This window comes from Eucyclogobius newberryi, unplaced genomic scaffold (genome assembly GCF_026437365.1).
Source record: "Eucyclogobius newberryi isolate DKJ021-1_F unplaced genomic scaffold, fEucNew1.0.hap1 SCAF_19, whole genome shotgun sequence".
NCBI classification, from domain to species: Eukaryota; Metazoa; Chordata; class Actinopteri; order Gobiiformes; family Gobiidae; genus Eucyclogobius; species Eucyclogobius newberryi.
The window spans coordinates 17,409,516-17,425,977 of record NW_027315823.1 but is presented as its reverse complement, the minus strand read 5'-3'; the positions used below and the strand labels follow the sequence as shown (position 1 = coordinate 17,425,977).

General features: G+C 38.8%; 2 protein-coding genes across 2 annotated transcripts; both read left to right on the top strand.

The window, feature by feature from the left end:
• The first annotated feature begins 6,877 nt into the window (after nucleotides 1-6,877).
• Nucleotides 6,878-8,680, top strand: LOC140365486 (red-sensitive opsin). Its single transcript, XM_072451942.1, has 6 exons — nucleotides 6,878-7,042; nucleotides 7,163-7,459; nucleotides 7,539-7,707; nucleotides 7,773-7,938; nucleotides 8,102-8,341; nucleotides 8,411-8,680. Exons 1-6 carry the CDS (start codon nucleotides 6,943-6,945, stop codon nucleotides 8,507-8,509), a joined length of 1,071 nt encoding a protein of 356 aa, XP_072308043.1. The 5' UTR covers nucleotides 6,878-6,942; the 3' UTR covers nucleotides 8,510-8,680.
• A 3,415-nt stretch (nucleotides 8,681-12,095) lies between these two features.
• gnl3l (G protein nucleolar 3 like) lies at nucleotides 12,096-16,338 on the top strand. Its single transcript, XM_072451941.1, has 15 exons — nucleotides 12,096-12,184; nucleotides 12,260-12,303; nucleotides 12,798-12,926; nucleotides 12,993-13,109; nucleotides 13,186-13,269; nucleotides 13,397-13,532; nucleotides 13,619-13,722; nucleotides 13,918-14,062; nucleotides 14,133-14,220; nucleotides 14,397-14,574; nucleotides 14,898-15,040; nucleotides 15,112-15,248; nucleotides 15,683-15,852; nucleotides 15,985-16,153; nucleotides 16,253-16,338. Exons 1-15 carry the CDS (start codon nucleotides 12,172-12,174, stop codon nucleotides 16,306-16,308), a joined length of 1,713 nt encoding a protein of 570 aa, XP_072308042.1. The 5' UTR covers nucleotides 12,096-12,171; the 3' UTR covers nucleotides 16,309-16,338.
• The last annotated feature ends 124 nt before the right edge of the window (nucleotides 16,339-16,462 follow it).

Here is a 16,462-nt window from a genome sequence, read left to right as displayed (position 1 = left end):
TAATATGTAAATAGACTATGCAACTGAAAAATGAAAAAATAATCTTTTAAATTAAAGAATTGTTTTCTGAGCAAACACCACAGTGTCAGTAAGTGTGTCAAGCATAGAGGGCATCTGTAGTGTAGTGAATCTGTTCAAATTTTCACAGATGGGTCCAAGCAGGGTGAAAAAGCAGGATTGGGTATGTGTGTCATTGAGCCGCCAGTTAGACAAAGGTTTTGTGTGCCAAATAATCTCCGTGTTCAACATTGTTGCTTGCAATCTTATGGGAATTACAGTGGGTTTGAGAACTCCCTCCAGCATATTTTATAATTTTCTTTAATTCTGCTGCTGCTTTATCTGCCCTGAGGGTCAGAGGCTCTCCCTGAGCATCCTAATGAGCAATGCGAGTGTGGGAATCGCATAGGGAATCCTGAAATTGTAAATTAGCCTCTGTTATGCTGTCATTTTGCAAAAACAGCAGAGAGAGAAGCTCTAAGGAGCTATCTGATCTCAGAATAACTGGTTTTTCATATAAGTAATTGGTTATTTTTCTCATATGAATGTGTCGTGGCTACGATAGGGATATGATGTTTAGGTGGATGTCTTCCACATGAATTCCAATTTATGGGTTAAATGAATAATTATTGACTATTAGTTTCCAACAACGCCACCCTGGATTGGTGCCAGGGACACACACAAGTAAGGCAAGCGCAAATTCTTTGAGTGGACCAGGAGACTCAGATTTAGGAAAACAAGTTCACAATTTATTAAATTTAAAAAGACAGAAAAAATAAAACATTTATATTTTTAATAAAACTACTACTACTCTCATTCACACCTCTAAAACAGTAGACACATTTAAACAAGTCACCGAAATAACAAAAAGTAAAATAAAACAGCAGCCCAGATTGTCCCTTAAGGCACTTAACCCAATTACCCTACCAGGAGGTGGCGCTGGTCCTTAGCAGCAGGCCTGGGACCCGGTACAGGCCCACAGTCCAGTTGGGGGCCAGAGCCGACACTCAACTCCAAACGTTGATATGTTAGTCTGTCAATGTAGAATGGGGCCGGTGCGAACGTGCCCAAACCCACCAAGGGCACTTGGAGGGAAGTTCTGGGTTTGGGGTCGGAGGAGAGACCCGCGGGGTTACCAATCCGGTGCTCGAATCTGTGCACTATGCGCGCTGTGGCTGGGAGGAATCCCGGCGCACAAAGCCTGCACGTAACGTCACGCACGGGGCGTTAAACCTGGGGAGCGTGCGGCACGAGTCATACAAGGTTTGAGCAGGGTTTGGTGAGCGCACGATGCGCAAACCAACCTGGTTAACACGCTGGTGTGATCGCTGGCTTTAAGCCTAAACTTTGGGGTGTTTTTGGGGCGATCAGAGCGAATGCTCCGGTCCTCGTGCCGCTTGCATTGCTCCCAGGTGGCGGGTGACGTCAGAGGAGAAGGGCTAGCGCAGGTGAGGAAGCCTCCTTTTAAAGGCCCAGGTCACAGGCCATAGGCTGTCAGGGATTATGAGGGCCTACTGCCACACATGGCAAGTTTAAAGGGCCATGCTCTTTTCTTCGCCGCTCTGGCTTGTCTGGCTTGTGTTCAAGAACCTGACGCTATCTGTTAATAACGGCAGATGGCAGCAGAGAGCAGTATTACTCCTCGCTGCAGTCCGGTACAGCCTGCCGAAGAGTCACATGACCCGCGGTGAGGAGAAAGTGTTGCGCTCTGTGTCCAAATCGTCAGAGGTATTGGTCATATTTTTTGTTTTCAATTGAATAATTAGTCATTTTCTCACGACACGCAAACATTAAACAGAAGATGGCTATAAAATGATACACAGGCTGTGATTCTTTTATGGCCTATAAAACAATATAAAACAGTGCAATTTCGCTACCAAAAAGAATAATAGGCTATATATGAATGTTTTATACAACAAGTGGGCATAAAAACAAAGCCTGGTGGACCAAAGACATCCACGTGTTAGGTAAAATTGGCAACTCTAAATTGGCCCTATGGACAGGTGTTGAAAATTAGCATATTCTGCTATAACACTTAAAACATTGCATCTTGTTCGTCCAATGTAAATGCTATGTCCATATTAAATACATAAATAAGAAAACACACTATAACAACACTTTTTTTTTCTTTTAATCACAGATTATTATTATTATAATAATTATTATTATTTAGTTTCAACTTCAATCAATGTAAAAGTCCAGCTTCAATCAATGCATACAATCTCATGATTGCTTGTTTCATAAATAAAGCAAACATTGTTAAGAAAAAAAACAGCCAGAAAATTTTTGTCAAACAAAAATATTTGGTCCCTGTCTGCCAAAGAAGCCTCCTGTGCATGAGCTGTTTAGTTAGACATGATTTTAGCTTTAGCTTCTACTGTCAACATAAATAGCCACAATGCAAAGAACAACACGTTTTTTGCAAATTTCTTGTTGTTAGCATATCCATACAAACCTTGTTGGAAAAATGTTACACTGATGAGAGTTGAACTCATACCAAACAGATCAGAAATTGAAGAGTTCATCTCACGTCATTGTAAGTGTAAGTCGACTTCCTGCTGGAAGGAGCTCAGTTGGCAGTCGGGGGCAAATCCGAGTTCTGCTAGTAGTGAACTTTTATTAAATACAAGTAGCTCAGAACTAGCGGAATTCCAGACATACCACCGAGAAATCAAAATATCAATGAAATCATTGCAGCTCGTAGATCCATTTTTTAGATCCATGTCCTCTTGATGCAGTCCTAGGCAGCCTATAAAATATGCAGACCAGTTACGTGAGGCAGAAATCACATGCGGAATAAAGCATTAAGGTATTAACAAAGCTCTTCTTTCTCCTTGTGTAACCTTGGTGCTCCCCTCACCTGAACTAGTGTCCTAAAGCCTTTAGGGTCTTACGGATGCTTACATGTCACTTCTCATTACTCTAAATTCGTTAAGACCTGGTCCGTATAATCCTGCAGTGATTACCAGCTCAGTCAGGCGGCGGATTCCCTGTTGAGTAACTTTCAATCAGAGCACAAACTATCACGTATTAGTGATCTGAATTCAATCTGAATGCTCATAAATCCTTATGTGATGATCAATTACTTTCAAAAGATTATCTGCTACATTTAGGCCTAAATGATCATAAACGCTATAAACGCCTATGGTCTCGTATTAGAATCACTCAAACCAAGTCACCTTCATGAGCATAAACAGGGCAAAGATGTTTTTTATATGGGTAGGTGTCTGCTCAACAACGATTATAAAAACTTGATAAGGTAGTACATACATCTAGACCAAGAGTATATGACGAGTCGAAATGCAGACTATGAAGAGGCTGGTCCATGTTATACTGTTCTGCTCTTTATATTCTCTATATGACAAAGCATTTGACTGCGCAGAGTGGTTGGTGTATTTCATTTTTAGACTATTTTGGTATTGAACCTGCCAAATACAAATAATGCAATATAAATATTAAAATATTAAAAAAAAAACAATGCCGCAGCCTCTGTAAAATAACTGAGCTTATATTATCATTCTATATCTATCCTTTAACCTAACTAGGTCAGATTGACAAAGATGTCCCACCAATTATTTTCCCATTAAATGATAAACCTTTTGTCTCCATTTTACTCAATATAAATAGAAATATAAATGTGCATGTCTTTGAGAAATAAAACCAAAAACATCTTTATGAATTTCATGGCAGGCATTAAAAATATTAGAGGTTTTGGCATATATACAGGGTTTGGCTCTTCGGCATCCATACTGATCTGGTTCTAAAATACTGCATGTATTTATGTATGTTTGTGTGCATGTATTGATTGATTGATTGATTGATTTAGCTATTTTGCTATCTATCAAACTTTATTTAACCAGGTAAACCACCTCTAAACTTCTTTATCAAGGGTGACCTGGGCCAAAGTGAAAAAGAAGCACCATACAAATCATAAAAACATTTTCACATTTAAAAGAGACACTTAAGAAAAAAAATGTATTGAACAAAGACCTTCCACAAGACCAGCCCACACAACCTCAATTAGTCCGTATTCGAGGGACCAACAAGCCACAAATGGGTGGCACGGTGGCAGAGTGGCTATACTCTTACCTCACAGCCAGACCGGCCTTTCAGTGTGGGGTTTGCATGATTCCCCTAGAAACTAGTCCTGACCAAGCAGAGCACAAAGATGTGGAGATGGGTCCTCGGGCGACCACTGCTCCTGAGAAGATGCCCCTGTGCCATTGAAGGATGGGTCAAATGCAGAGGACAAATTTCTCCATGGGGACAATAAAGTGTACCTTAACCCAAACTTTAAATGTCAAGTGAGTCACAACCACAGATCTTACAAATTAAAGGCATCCAATGAGTAAACCTCCGAGCACCTAAAGACAGATCACAATGATCGATGAGTTATCCACAACCTTACAAAAACTTACCTACACGTTACAAATCGTGCACAATAATTCACAGTATATAATGATTTATGACCTTTAGCTTTAGCATTATGGTAAAGTACATCACCATGATCCAACAAAGGTGAAATGGTAGCAGATACATGATGTTAACAGGCTTGAAATGTGAAGCATTTGTTACAAATTATGATATTAAAAAACAAGCTTTATATAAAAATTTTAACCCAAGCGTTTCAAATAAGCATTAAAAGAAAGCTCTTGTACAAACTCAGTGGGGTTACTCTGAGAAGTCATGATTGGAGCGATATCATCTGGTAGCACACGTTCATGCAAGAAAATCTTGGCTTTGGTTTTGTCTGAATTTCAGAGACTGCATTATAGAGAAAGCAGACTGTAATGACTAAATGGCCCGTTCCAGTTAGGTTGAGCAACAGTTGCAGTGAGTTTAGATATTTCAGCACTTTTCAAGCTTAGATTAAAAATGTGAGTTAGAAGCTCTGCTCTATGGTTTGCAGCCAGATTTATGAAGAAAGATTCCGGCTGCCTTTACAGTATGTCCATCTATATGTATAGAGGGGCGTATAAGAGGGACATGTTGTTGACAATCCTGTCACTGTGAAGCACGTCTGGATGACAGAAGGATTGCATGACAAATTGTGCTTTTATTATAGTCCATTACTGATCAAACATTTTGGCACATTCATTTATTTTTTTGGTCAATTGAACTCACAACAACAACAATAACAGCAACAACAGCAACAACAACAACAACAACAACAAATCAATCAATCGATCAAATCAAATCAACAAAATTAATCCATGACCAGCTGTTTTGGCAGAAGCCGAAGCTTGTCATGCCCATCCTGAACTTTGATTTTCTTCTGCCCTAAGAGTTAAGAAAGTGGACCAAAGTGTTACAACTAGGACAGATGGAAGTTTCAAAGAGCTTTAGTCTCCAACGTCTTCGGATTCAATCCGGATCCATTTACTTAAAGTGCCTAGTCCAATTAAGTGTTGTCCTTTTCGTGGAATTTAAAAATAAGTAATGAAGTTACAACAACAAATTCCCTAATCGCCGATGGTAAAGGTGCCATCCGGCTGCCTGTTGTCAAAACTGACCGAGTGACCTTTTTTGAGGCAAAATGTTTTTGTTCAAATGTATCTGAAGAGTATTGGCTGATGATTAGTGAGGTAAATTATTGCTTTCCCCTTAGACATGACTCAACAACCAGTGTTTGGAAGAAACTGAATACATTAACCAAAAACATGTATTCAGTAGACTCATTTTGAGTAACTGTATTCCGGTACAGTTACTCTTTCATTTGGTGGTATTCAGAATACAGTTTCTGAAATCTGAGGAACACATTTTGTTATTCCACATATACATTGTGGAGTACACATTTTCTGCTTCTAACTTTACAGAATTAATGAGAAAGTAGAAAATGCAGCTCTTATAGTGAGTGAATGTGGAATTTCTCCTTCTGTAATTTGTGATAAAGGTTCTCTTTAATTCATATATAGAGAACCTGTTTAAGGTTCTCTATAAATAAATCCATAACAAGCAGAAAAACAAAAAATATATATATTAAGTATTCAATATATAATATAAAGTATTCAGAATACAGTACTCTGATTAGAACAAGTAACGGAATATGTTACAAAATACATTTTAATGCAGCCAGGTATTCAATATTCTGTAACTAAATATATTTTCAAAGTATTCTTCCCATCACTGTTGACATCACCATACAATGTTGACAACACCATACAATGTTGACCATTAAGGAGTTTTATAACTTTTATGCACTGCTTATTATAGAGCAACAATTGTATTCTAATGTTAAGATAGGCCGGGCAAAATCCCATGCAGAAGCCAAATAGGTCTGGCACTGTGCATCAAACAGCCAGACTGAAACATTTGAAAGCTCTTGTTGGACTTATTTGTTAATCCAGACTAAACTAGTAATTGATGAGACATGACCTTACGCCCACTGTTGTGGATTGTGCACAACTGCCTTGTTGTGCCCGATCAAAATATATATGTTTGGGTGGAAGTATGTCAGCACGTCAGCAAGTCATATGGTCAACCTCAGTTAAATTAAAAAGCAGTTTTTATCTGTTTTTAGTCATGTGAAACAGTGATCGCCTCCAACGATGCGTAATACTACAAGTTTAAGGGTCTTCTAGGTTGCAAGGCATTGGTTCAATTGCAAAATACATACTAGCAAATGTAAATAAACTAACTTAGTAAATGGTAAACAAGGTCAAAACGGTTTGGTTCCTGTATTGTCTTGAATATAAACTTGGCAAAGAGAAATGCTATTTCAAATCACTTTAATCTTGCATCTTACTCACGTCTTAACCTCATTAACTAAGTTTTAATTACTGATCAAAGAACATTCACACTGGTCATTGAGCATTGTGAGATAATCCAATTGAAAGGTCTCAAGAGGCGTGCATAAAAGCTCAAGTCAGGAGATTGTCATCAGTGCTTGAGGAGGTTTGACACAAACGTCCAGCTTCTAAAGGAGCTCCACAGAAAGACAGCAGCATGGCAGAGTGGGGCAAACATATGTATGCTGCGAGAAGGTACAATGAAGACACCACAAGGGGCGCCGCATTTACTTACACAAACAGCAACAACACAAAAGGTATGCTCTAGGTTTGTGTATTCTTGCATATTGCAACATACAAAATGCGTACATTATTTGTAAGGAAACCTTATTTTTGAGTGGCATGCATCAGTTTAATTTGTCTATATTGTATTTCAGATCCTTTCGAGGGTCCCAACTACCACATTGCCCCCAGATGGGTATACAACATTTCCACACTCTGGATGTGTTTTGTAGTTGTTGTATCAGTGTTCACCAATGGTCTTGTCTTGGTGGCCACAGCCAAATTCAAGAAACTGCGCCACCCTCTAAACTGGATCTTGGTCAATCTGGCTATTGCCGATCTTGGAGAAACACTTTTTGCCAGCACGATTAGTGTATGCAACCAGTTCTTTGGCTACTTCATCCTAGGGCATCCCATGTGCGTCTTCGAGGGCTTCACTGTCTCTACCTGTGGTAAGTAGTCAAATACAATGAGAGAATGATCAGTGCCTTTATTTGGTCACAGAACATTTTCTTTTTTGTTTACCTGCAGGTATTGCTGCTCTATGGTCTCTAACAGTAATCTCCTGGGAGAGGTGGATTGTTGTGTGCAAACCTTTCGGAAATGTTAAATTTGATGCAAAGTGGGCCACTAGTGGAATAGTTTTCTCCTGGGTTTGGTCTGCTGTCTGGTGTGCCCCCCCTATCTTTGGATGGAGCAGGTGCTTAGTGTTTACCGAATTAACCGATTGATGTGGATTTCAGACTAACTCAGGTTTCTGATCAGGTACTGGCCTCATGGACTGAAGACCTCCTGTGGACCTGATGTGTTCAGTGGAAGCGATGACCCCGGCGTGCTTTCTTACATGATTGTTCTGATGGTGACATGCTGCTTGCTCCCACTTGCTGTCATCATCTTGTGCTACCTTGCCGTTTGGTGGGCCATTCACTCTGTAAGTAAATTCTGGCTAATCTATTTTCAAGTTAAGAATCATTCTCATCTTTGTTGAATAAATGTGTTTTTATCATTTCCATACTATCATATTCTTAATAGGTCCCTGTTAGAACTTAATTGAGCAGTGTCTTACAGACTATCCCTTGCTTTGACTTCTACAGGTTGCCATGCAACAGAAAGAGTCTGAGTCTACACAGAAGGCTGAGAAAGATGTGTCAAGAATGGTGGTCGTCATGATATTTGCATACTGCTTTTGCTGGGGACCGTACACCTTCTTTGCCTGCTTTGCAGCGGCAAATCCTGGATATTCCTTCCACCCTCTGGCTGCGGCCATGCCAGCATACTTTGCCAAGAGCGCCACTATCTACAACCCGGTTATCTATGTCTTCATGAACAGACAGGTATAAGTCTTCACACACACATATAATATCACATCCAGTATTTGACAAAATTTGTTTTCTGTATTTCAGTTCCGCTCATGCATCATGCAAATGTTTGGCAGAGAAGTTGATGATGGTTCTGAGGTGTCCACATCAAAAACAGAAGTTTCCTCTGTGGCACCTGCGTAAACCTTAGTGTGAAACATTTTGGGGAACAATTGTCACCAATTGTGATTTGTACAGTATATTTATTATTCAGAGACATTCAATTATGTTTTTTTTTTTTTTTTTAGTAAACATAGCTTTCTGGCAAAAAGAAAAACATAAAAAAAATCTTAATAAAGATTACTTGCATTGTTACACAGTGTCTCTTTTCTAATTCGGCTAGTAGGCCTATGGGGCATGGCTTGGTCAGGTCAGGTGTACCATTTAGCTTCACTTGCCATTTTATTGTTGGAACTGTGATTTGGCCCACATTTTATTAAATAATCAAAGCCCAGAAGCAATAGTTGTTTGGTGCTCTTCCACCAATTGATTATTTTCTATTTATCTTTTTTAAATATAGGATACAACAAAGAAAAACAAACAAGAAGTAGATCAGGGTCAGTGCCAGAAACTCGCAGAAGCGCCCTTCTGAAAGTACTGTAACCCTGGCTCTCATCAAGCCCCATTCCACCTATGAGAGGACTAACCCACAAAACAAGTGTTTATGTTGCTCCCATATCAAACTTGAGAGCACAATAACCAACATGGGGCTGTCAAACATATTAATTCAGCTAAAAGTACAATAAATTCCTATATCTCAACGTAGAAATTACCGGAATTGAAATTTTTCATGTCATCAAGACGTTTCGAAATTAAAATAACTTAGCCAGGTGTACATAATATTAAACCAAATACGCTACGTGGCAATCATATTTAGTTTAGTATATTGTCATGGAATTAGACATACACCGATGCTATTCCTTAACACATTGAGAACACAATTCAACTTAGAATATTAAACGACACAGAAACGTCAGACATTTGTATGGCATGCATGGGAGAAAACGCGGGGACTGTGTCAGCCAAGCCGTTGTAAGGAGCCTGGCTGACCCTCCTGCGTCTCACCCCCGCGTCTCACACCGTTTTTTCCCATGCTGGTTGGTTTTATTAGATATTTTGGAATAGGCGGGTCACATTTCTCATTGGTCAGCCTCACATCAAGGCACTTGGTATGTTTCCGTAGAGATAAAGCCTGCAAGGGGGGGTGCAACTCCCTCCCCTCTGGGGCAACATCCTTTGGCCCATCTTTACGACCCCTTCACAAACAAATGCTGACCCCTTCACAAACAAACACCCGTTCTTCTCTTAGACTAATGATGCAGATAAAATATCACTATTATGCAGATAAAATACATCACAGAAATATAATCATATATTCACATTTTATCACATATATCATCAAAATAACAATGTCTGATTAGTGTCAATTATCTGAGTCCAATCAGGCAAAGAACCTAAAAGCAGACAGAGAGCAAGGATTCCAAAAGAGGTAATTATTTATTTGACAAATATAGTTTAAGCAGGTTTCCCAAGCAGGAGCAAGACTGGAGCAGGATGGGAGCGAGACTGGAGCAGGACGGACGCGAGACTGGAGCAGGATGGGAGCAGCGAGACTGGAGCAGGACGGGCGCGAGACTGGAGCAGGATGGGCGCGAGACTGTGGCTGAGGCACGGAGACCTGGAGTGACAGAGGGAAAAAAGTATGATAAAATACTTGAGATTACCAAAGAGAGCAAGACATAGCACTAACTGTGGCAAGTGTTACAGTCTGGCACTGTGGAGCTGGCTGGAGAGGCCTTTGTAGGGGCTTCATTCATGTGCGCAGAGCTGAGCACACACCTGAGCTCTCTCTGAGGGGAGGAGGAGACAGGTACAGGAGCAGGGGAGGGCTGGGCTGCTGGAGGAGCTGCTGTAACACATTTACCCCATGTTGGATATTATATATAGTATATTATATACTTTGTATGTATGTCAGTTTGAGACTTTCTTGAATTACCGAATGAAAGTTATGAACACTTTGAGAAGTTCTAACACAAACATCTGCCTTTTCTTTACAAGAAACGTCCTCTCTACACCCATCATTTAAAACTGGAATTTCTGACATAGTAATTTTAGCTGACATTTTCTGAATTCTTGACCAAATCTGTTTGACTGGAGTTTTAGGCCTTACAATACCACAAAACTTCCTTGGTAACTTTCCTAGCCACTGCCTGGCACTTTTTGTCTTAAGTTTTGTAGTTTTGTTCCCTGTTCCACTATGGACCAACGACCCTTTCCAGAGGACTTTTCTGGCACGGGATTGACTCTGAAATAACCTCTTGATAATTTTCACCTAAAAATGGGGGATATCAGTATCAAAAAGTAAATACATGATTTTTGGTCTCAAGACAAAATTCTCAGTGTTGTCTTAAAATATGTATGGTAAAGTTAGAAAAGGTGAAAGTTGATTAGTTAGGAATGTGAATGGATGGAAAATTAACATGGAATAAGCACATTGAAAAAAAGAGTAATAATTACCTGGACAGGTAGTGACTGGGGAGCAGAAAGGTCAATAATGCTCCTGATATACTGGGCAATGATCCGGTCCTCCTTGGACTATGGCAGTTTTTGTTATGGGGCGGCCTCTAAAAATTCTAAAATCTAAAAATGTTTTCAAAAACTGAGAATCTGCAGGAGTTCTTTTAGGACCACTTCTATTCCTGCACTTTTGGTTGAGACTGGAGAATATACCATTGTATTAGAAAACGCTAAAAAGGAGGGTCTGGAATACAAGGTGTTTGGGTTTGTTCAATTTGGCCCTCTACTCCAGGGGTCCCAAAACACCAGGCGTGCTATTCTATTGCTATGCCCCTGTATTCTTTATGTGTTTTGCCATGAAAATAGCGAGCCAATTAATCTAATAAACAGCAAAAATGAGTAATAAGATATTTTTAAAGTTTTGAAAGGTCCCTGAAATCCTTGCGAGGAAACAGGTTGGGGATTGCTGCTGTATTCCATTTTGGAGGATGCCTGAACCTGAAGTTGAACTTTCTACGGCTGGATAGTCGTGTCAGCCAACAAGTTAGTGAATGTATTACTGCTAACAGAAAGAACATGTTTTATATATCCACAGTCGGGTCAAAGCAGACCCAGGCTCAGAGCAAGCAGGGTTTGGGGTTCATATAGTAATCATTATTAATTTCAATTACATTATTGAGTAATAGCCTATATGTTCTCTGCAGAGCTTTCGATCAGGAATAACAGACTCTCATTATCCAACCAAAAATATCAAGTTATTAACAAGAGTCTGACTGGGGCAATGTGGGACAGCTGGAAACAGTGTTGAAATATGTTCTCGGAATCGGTTGCTTCTCGTTCTATTTACAGAGCTCTTCACTTACCTCTTCAAGAATTTAAGCGTTATCTAGTAATAAGTAGTTTAACCTGTGGGTGGCAGCATTGCGCTTTCCTGCGTATAGCCCATGGATCTATTGTTAAATCCATGCTCTATTACAGAAATCACTCAAAGAAAGAAAGAAAGAAAGAAAGAAAGAGGGTCACATCCAACAGGGTTGATAGGGAGGATTTAAGTACTGCCGGGGCCTTCCGATAATACAATAGATCCATGGGGCCCTTCTGATCAACACTCCATACCGGACGGGGGCGGTAATGAGCCTTTAGTTGTGTGCCAACAGTATTAGAAGAAGAAGAAGAAGAATAGGAAGCAGAAGCATTATTTTGGTGCGCATGCGCCCTTCTGTGCACGTGAAACCCGAAGTGCCCGAACCGATAATATCATAGATCCATGGCCCGAACCCTCTGAAATCATGTCTAAAGCGAGTACGTATTCATCTCATTTAACACACGCTCGAGGTAAACTGTCGGTCTGATTTGTGTGTTTCTTGACTGTTTTAGAGCAAAAACGGGGCAAGCGGCTGGGGTTTCTCGCAAAATCTAAGGTAATCCCGCAGTCTTGACCAGTGTTGTCGCTGTACTCGCTATAGCTGGGATTTAAATGTGTATAGTGTAACGTTTAGTGGAGGGTCCGCCACCTGCTTTACCTGGAATGTTCCACAGTATCTATAATTTAATCAGAAAAACATACATTCTGACTGTGATTCTGTTTGCGTCTACACAGATCTGATCTTTAACGTAGCTTGGTAGTGTCGTCACATTGAGATTTGTAACTTTAATGCCATACTGTGGGGTATTCCAGGCATAACAATAACTCTTTCGAGACAGTAGGTGCAAGCAATATTGACTAAAACAACGCCCACTGGTCATACACTGAATTGAACATAATAAATTAGCCTACTCAAAGAAATCTTGCTGGGCTTGAACACTTTTCAAGCCAAATGCTGATGCACCTATTCTATATTATTACATTTTGAGTAAAGCTGAGTATTGCTCCGCATTGTGCCTTATTGTAAATCACCACTGTTCTCTTTATCAGACCTCCCTAACAAAGCAAAGCAAAGCTGGACGAAAGAGTGGTTCTTCAGGCCAAACAAAAGCTACAGAGCAAGCGTCTCTGCAGCTTGTTAAAGACCACCAAAATCCTGAAGAAATTCGGAGGCAAAGGGTAATTAACTGTTGCATTTTAATATTGTTTTTTTTTTTTTAAACTAACTTTTGAATCCTGTATTAGCTTCATGACCTCCAAGAGAAACAGAAACTATCCAGAGAACGAGAGTTGATGAAGAGAAGGAATTTGCAAACCTTCCAGAGTGATATTTTTCAGCGACAGAAAGACTTTGATCTGAGGGTTGGTAAAGCATAAAAATATTTTCTCTCAGAAATAATTGTCCAGATATAATTAAATTTTGTTTGGTTGCACACAGGAAGCAGAAATGCAGAGTTTAGAAAAGAATGTTCATTTTGAAAATGAAAACTCACGGAAGGCATATTACAGAGAGTTCAAAAAGGTATGTTTACTAATACTTTAATTAAACTCGGATGGAAATTGTACTTGTTTAGTGCATTTAATCTTGATTTATTTTTTGTGATACAAATCTTGTATTTGTTCCCTAACTTGTTTTATCGTGGCTTAAGGTTGTTGAGGCTTCAGATGTTATTTTGGAGGTGTTGGATGTGCGTGACCCACTTGGATGCAGATGTCCCCAAGTGGAACAAGCAGTCATTCAAAGTGGAACCAACAAGAAGATAGTATTGGTTCTAAATAAAATTGGTTTGTATGTTTTTAAAAATAAAAGACCATCCTAATACGAGTTCTCAGAAAAATCACTTTCTAATGTGCATATTATATGGTTCTAGATTTGGTGTCCAAGGAGATTGTTGAAAAATGGATTAAGTATCTTCGTAATGAATTCCCTACTGTGGCATTCAAAGCATCCACACAGCAGCAGAATAAGAATTTGGTAAACATTTTACACTTCCTAATTACATTTACTACTTGCTCATATTCTTACTCTTTTTTTTTTTTTATATAACCACATTTCGCACAATCGGCTTATGTTGTGAACAGTATAGGAAAAAATTGCAGGATTTTGAAATACGGTACCAATAACATAAAATGTGATTTTTTTTTATTTGTTTTTTGTTTTTTTTATCAGAAACGTAGTAATGTTTCAGTGACCCAAGCCACCCAAGAGCTTCTCAGCAGCAGTGCTTGTGTCGGTGCAGACTGCTTAATGAAACTTCTTGGCAATTACTGTCGCAACTTGGACATAAAGACTGCCATCACTGTTGGTGTGGTTGGTAAGTAACATAGCCCTACATTTTTAAGCTTATTTGTTCACATAAAGGCATAATCTCAGTTTGGTTTCAGGTTTTCCTAATGTGGGAAAAAGCAGTTTAATCAACAGTTTAAAACGGGCTCGAGCATGCAATGTGGGAGCTACTCCTGGTGTCACCAAGTAAGTGGTATCATTTATATTTAACCAAAGCCTCGATAAACATCTATTAGAACATATATGTTTAGCTATTTGAGGTGCAATGTGTTTTTTTCATATCAATTCACTAGGGTTTCTTGTATTGTAACGGCACTATTCCCTTATGGGCACTCACAGCACTGTGCTCTGTTTTATTCCAGGTGCCTTCAAGAAGTGCATTTGGATAAGCACATTAAACTCTTAGATTGCCCTGGCATTGTCATGGCAGTATCAACATCAGATGCTGCAATGATTCTTCGTAATTGTGTGAAAATCGAACAGCTGGTGGATCCTCTTCCACCAGTTGAAGCCATCCTCAGACGCTGTAATAAAGATCAAGTAAGTCAGTCTTCTAAGCCACTTCCTAAAAAGCCCACCAAGGAGGCAAAGATGGGTGCCTACATTAAATGCATTGTAAAAGACGCATTATGTAACTGGTTTGTTTATTTTATTAACCTTTTATTTAACCATGTAAGAACCCATGAGATCAAGACCTCTTTTTCATCAGGGAAGCAGATTATGACTATAATAATAATAATAATAATATTATTATTATTATTATTATTATTATTATTATTATTATTATTATTATTATTATTATTAAAAGAAATATGTGAGAGTTGCATACGGTTGTGATTTATTTATTTAAACTTTGTTTACAGATTATGCAACATTATGGAGTCCCAGACTTCCACACAGCTTTGGAGTTTTTGGCACTACTTGCTCGGCGTCAAGGCAAACTAAGAAAAGGAGGACTGCCTGATACTGACAAAGCTGCAAAGGGTGTATTAATGGATTGGACTGGGTCAGTGGGGTTTAATGATACATATTATTAGAAATTATTTTATATTAATGAGTCATTATTGTATTTTTAAGTGGAAGAATAAGCTTCTTCACCCACCCTCCAGAGACGCATACTCTTCCTACTCATGTCAGTGCAGAGATTGTGTCAGAAATGGGGAAAGCCTTCGACTGGGATGAGTTGGAGAAAGGAACTCAAGAAGTTCTTGCTGGTATGAAACAAGAGAGATGTCTATGCATGATTGAGTTCAATGGGCTGCTGAAGTAAAGAGTATTCACAGCCTACAAATGTCAGCCATGTCTCTATGAAATGAGCCTGGCTAGCCAGATGTGAGGTCTTACACGTTGTATATACAATACACAATACACACAAAGGATCCCCATCTGCTCTGTCAGTTGGTCTTGGCAATGACTGTATTTTCAGTGCCTATCTGTCATATTTATTTGAACTATTTCAAGGACTGTAGTGCATCACATACATGCAAAGGCCACGTGTTGCTTATGTAGATATCCAGTTTTATATCCAGTTTATAATGAAATGCCTCATTGTCTTTGTGATCTAGCCTCAGTTGATCCCCCATTATATTAGCAATTACTGGTGTGGGCTTTAATTATTGTTTGGTTGCTTATATTTTTTTGGTTTCAGAATCAATTAATGAAGATTCCCAAATGGGATTTTGCATTGAATCTTCCGGGATGACCCAGGGCGAGCTGAGTGAAGCAACTCTCAATCGAGAAATGGAAGAAGAAATAAGTGTAGCAGAGGCTGAGTTCAAAGATGAAACGGAATCTATGGAGGATGACAAAGACCCAGAGGTGAGTTTGTTCATTATATATCATCTCATACATCTCATTATAATTATGATTTTATATATATATATATATATATATATATATATATATATATATATATATAAATAAATATAAATAATGTGTTTTGTTTTTAAGTTTGGGCCAATGACTGTGGAGTTCAAATCTCAAAAATCAAAACATGTTTTGCCTGCATGTGCCTTCAAATACCCCGATTTGAAAGATATTTTGGGTATGGATCCTTTGCAACAAGGCCAGGCTCTTATGGCTGCAAACAAGAAGAGGAAAAAGCAACAGAAAAGAGCTGGTTGGTATATTTTTTTTTTTTAAGTTTTTACATTGTGTCCAATAATCAATTGAGCATTGTTTTCTAAACTAATTTTGTCAATGTTTTTCTTATTTTTAGATAAAATTTCAGTGAAGCTTTCAGACAGTTTAACTTCGGCCATGAACTTTTTTTGACACTTCCAATTAAATTAATAATAAACTTTTGTTGGTTGTTTTTTTTTCTTTCTTGGATTTGAATCAGTGAGCCTTCACAGGGTAGAACTACATATTAAATACTCTTTGATATGTCAAAAACTTGTTTTATACATCAAATGTATTGAAGTTGACC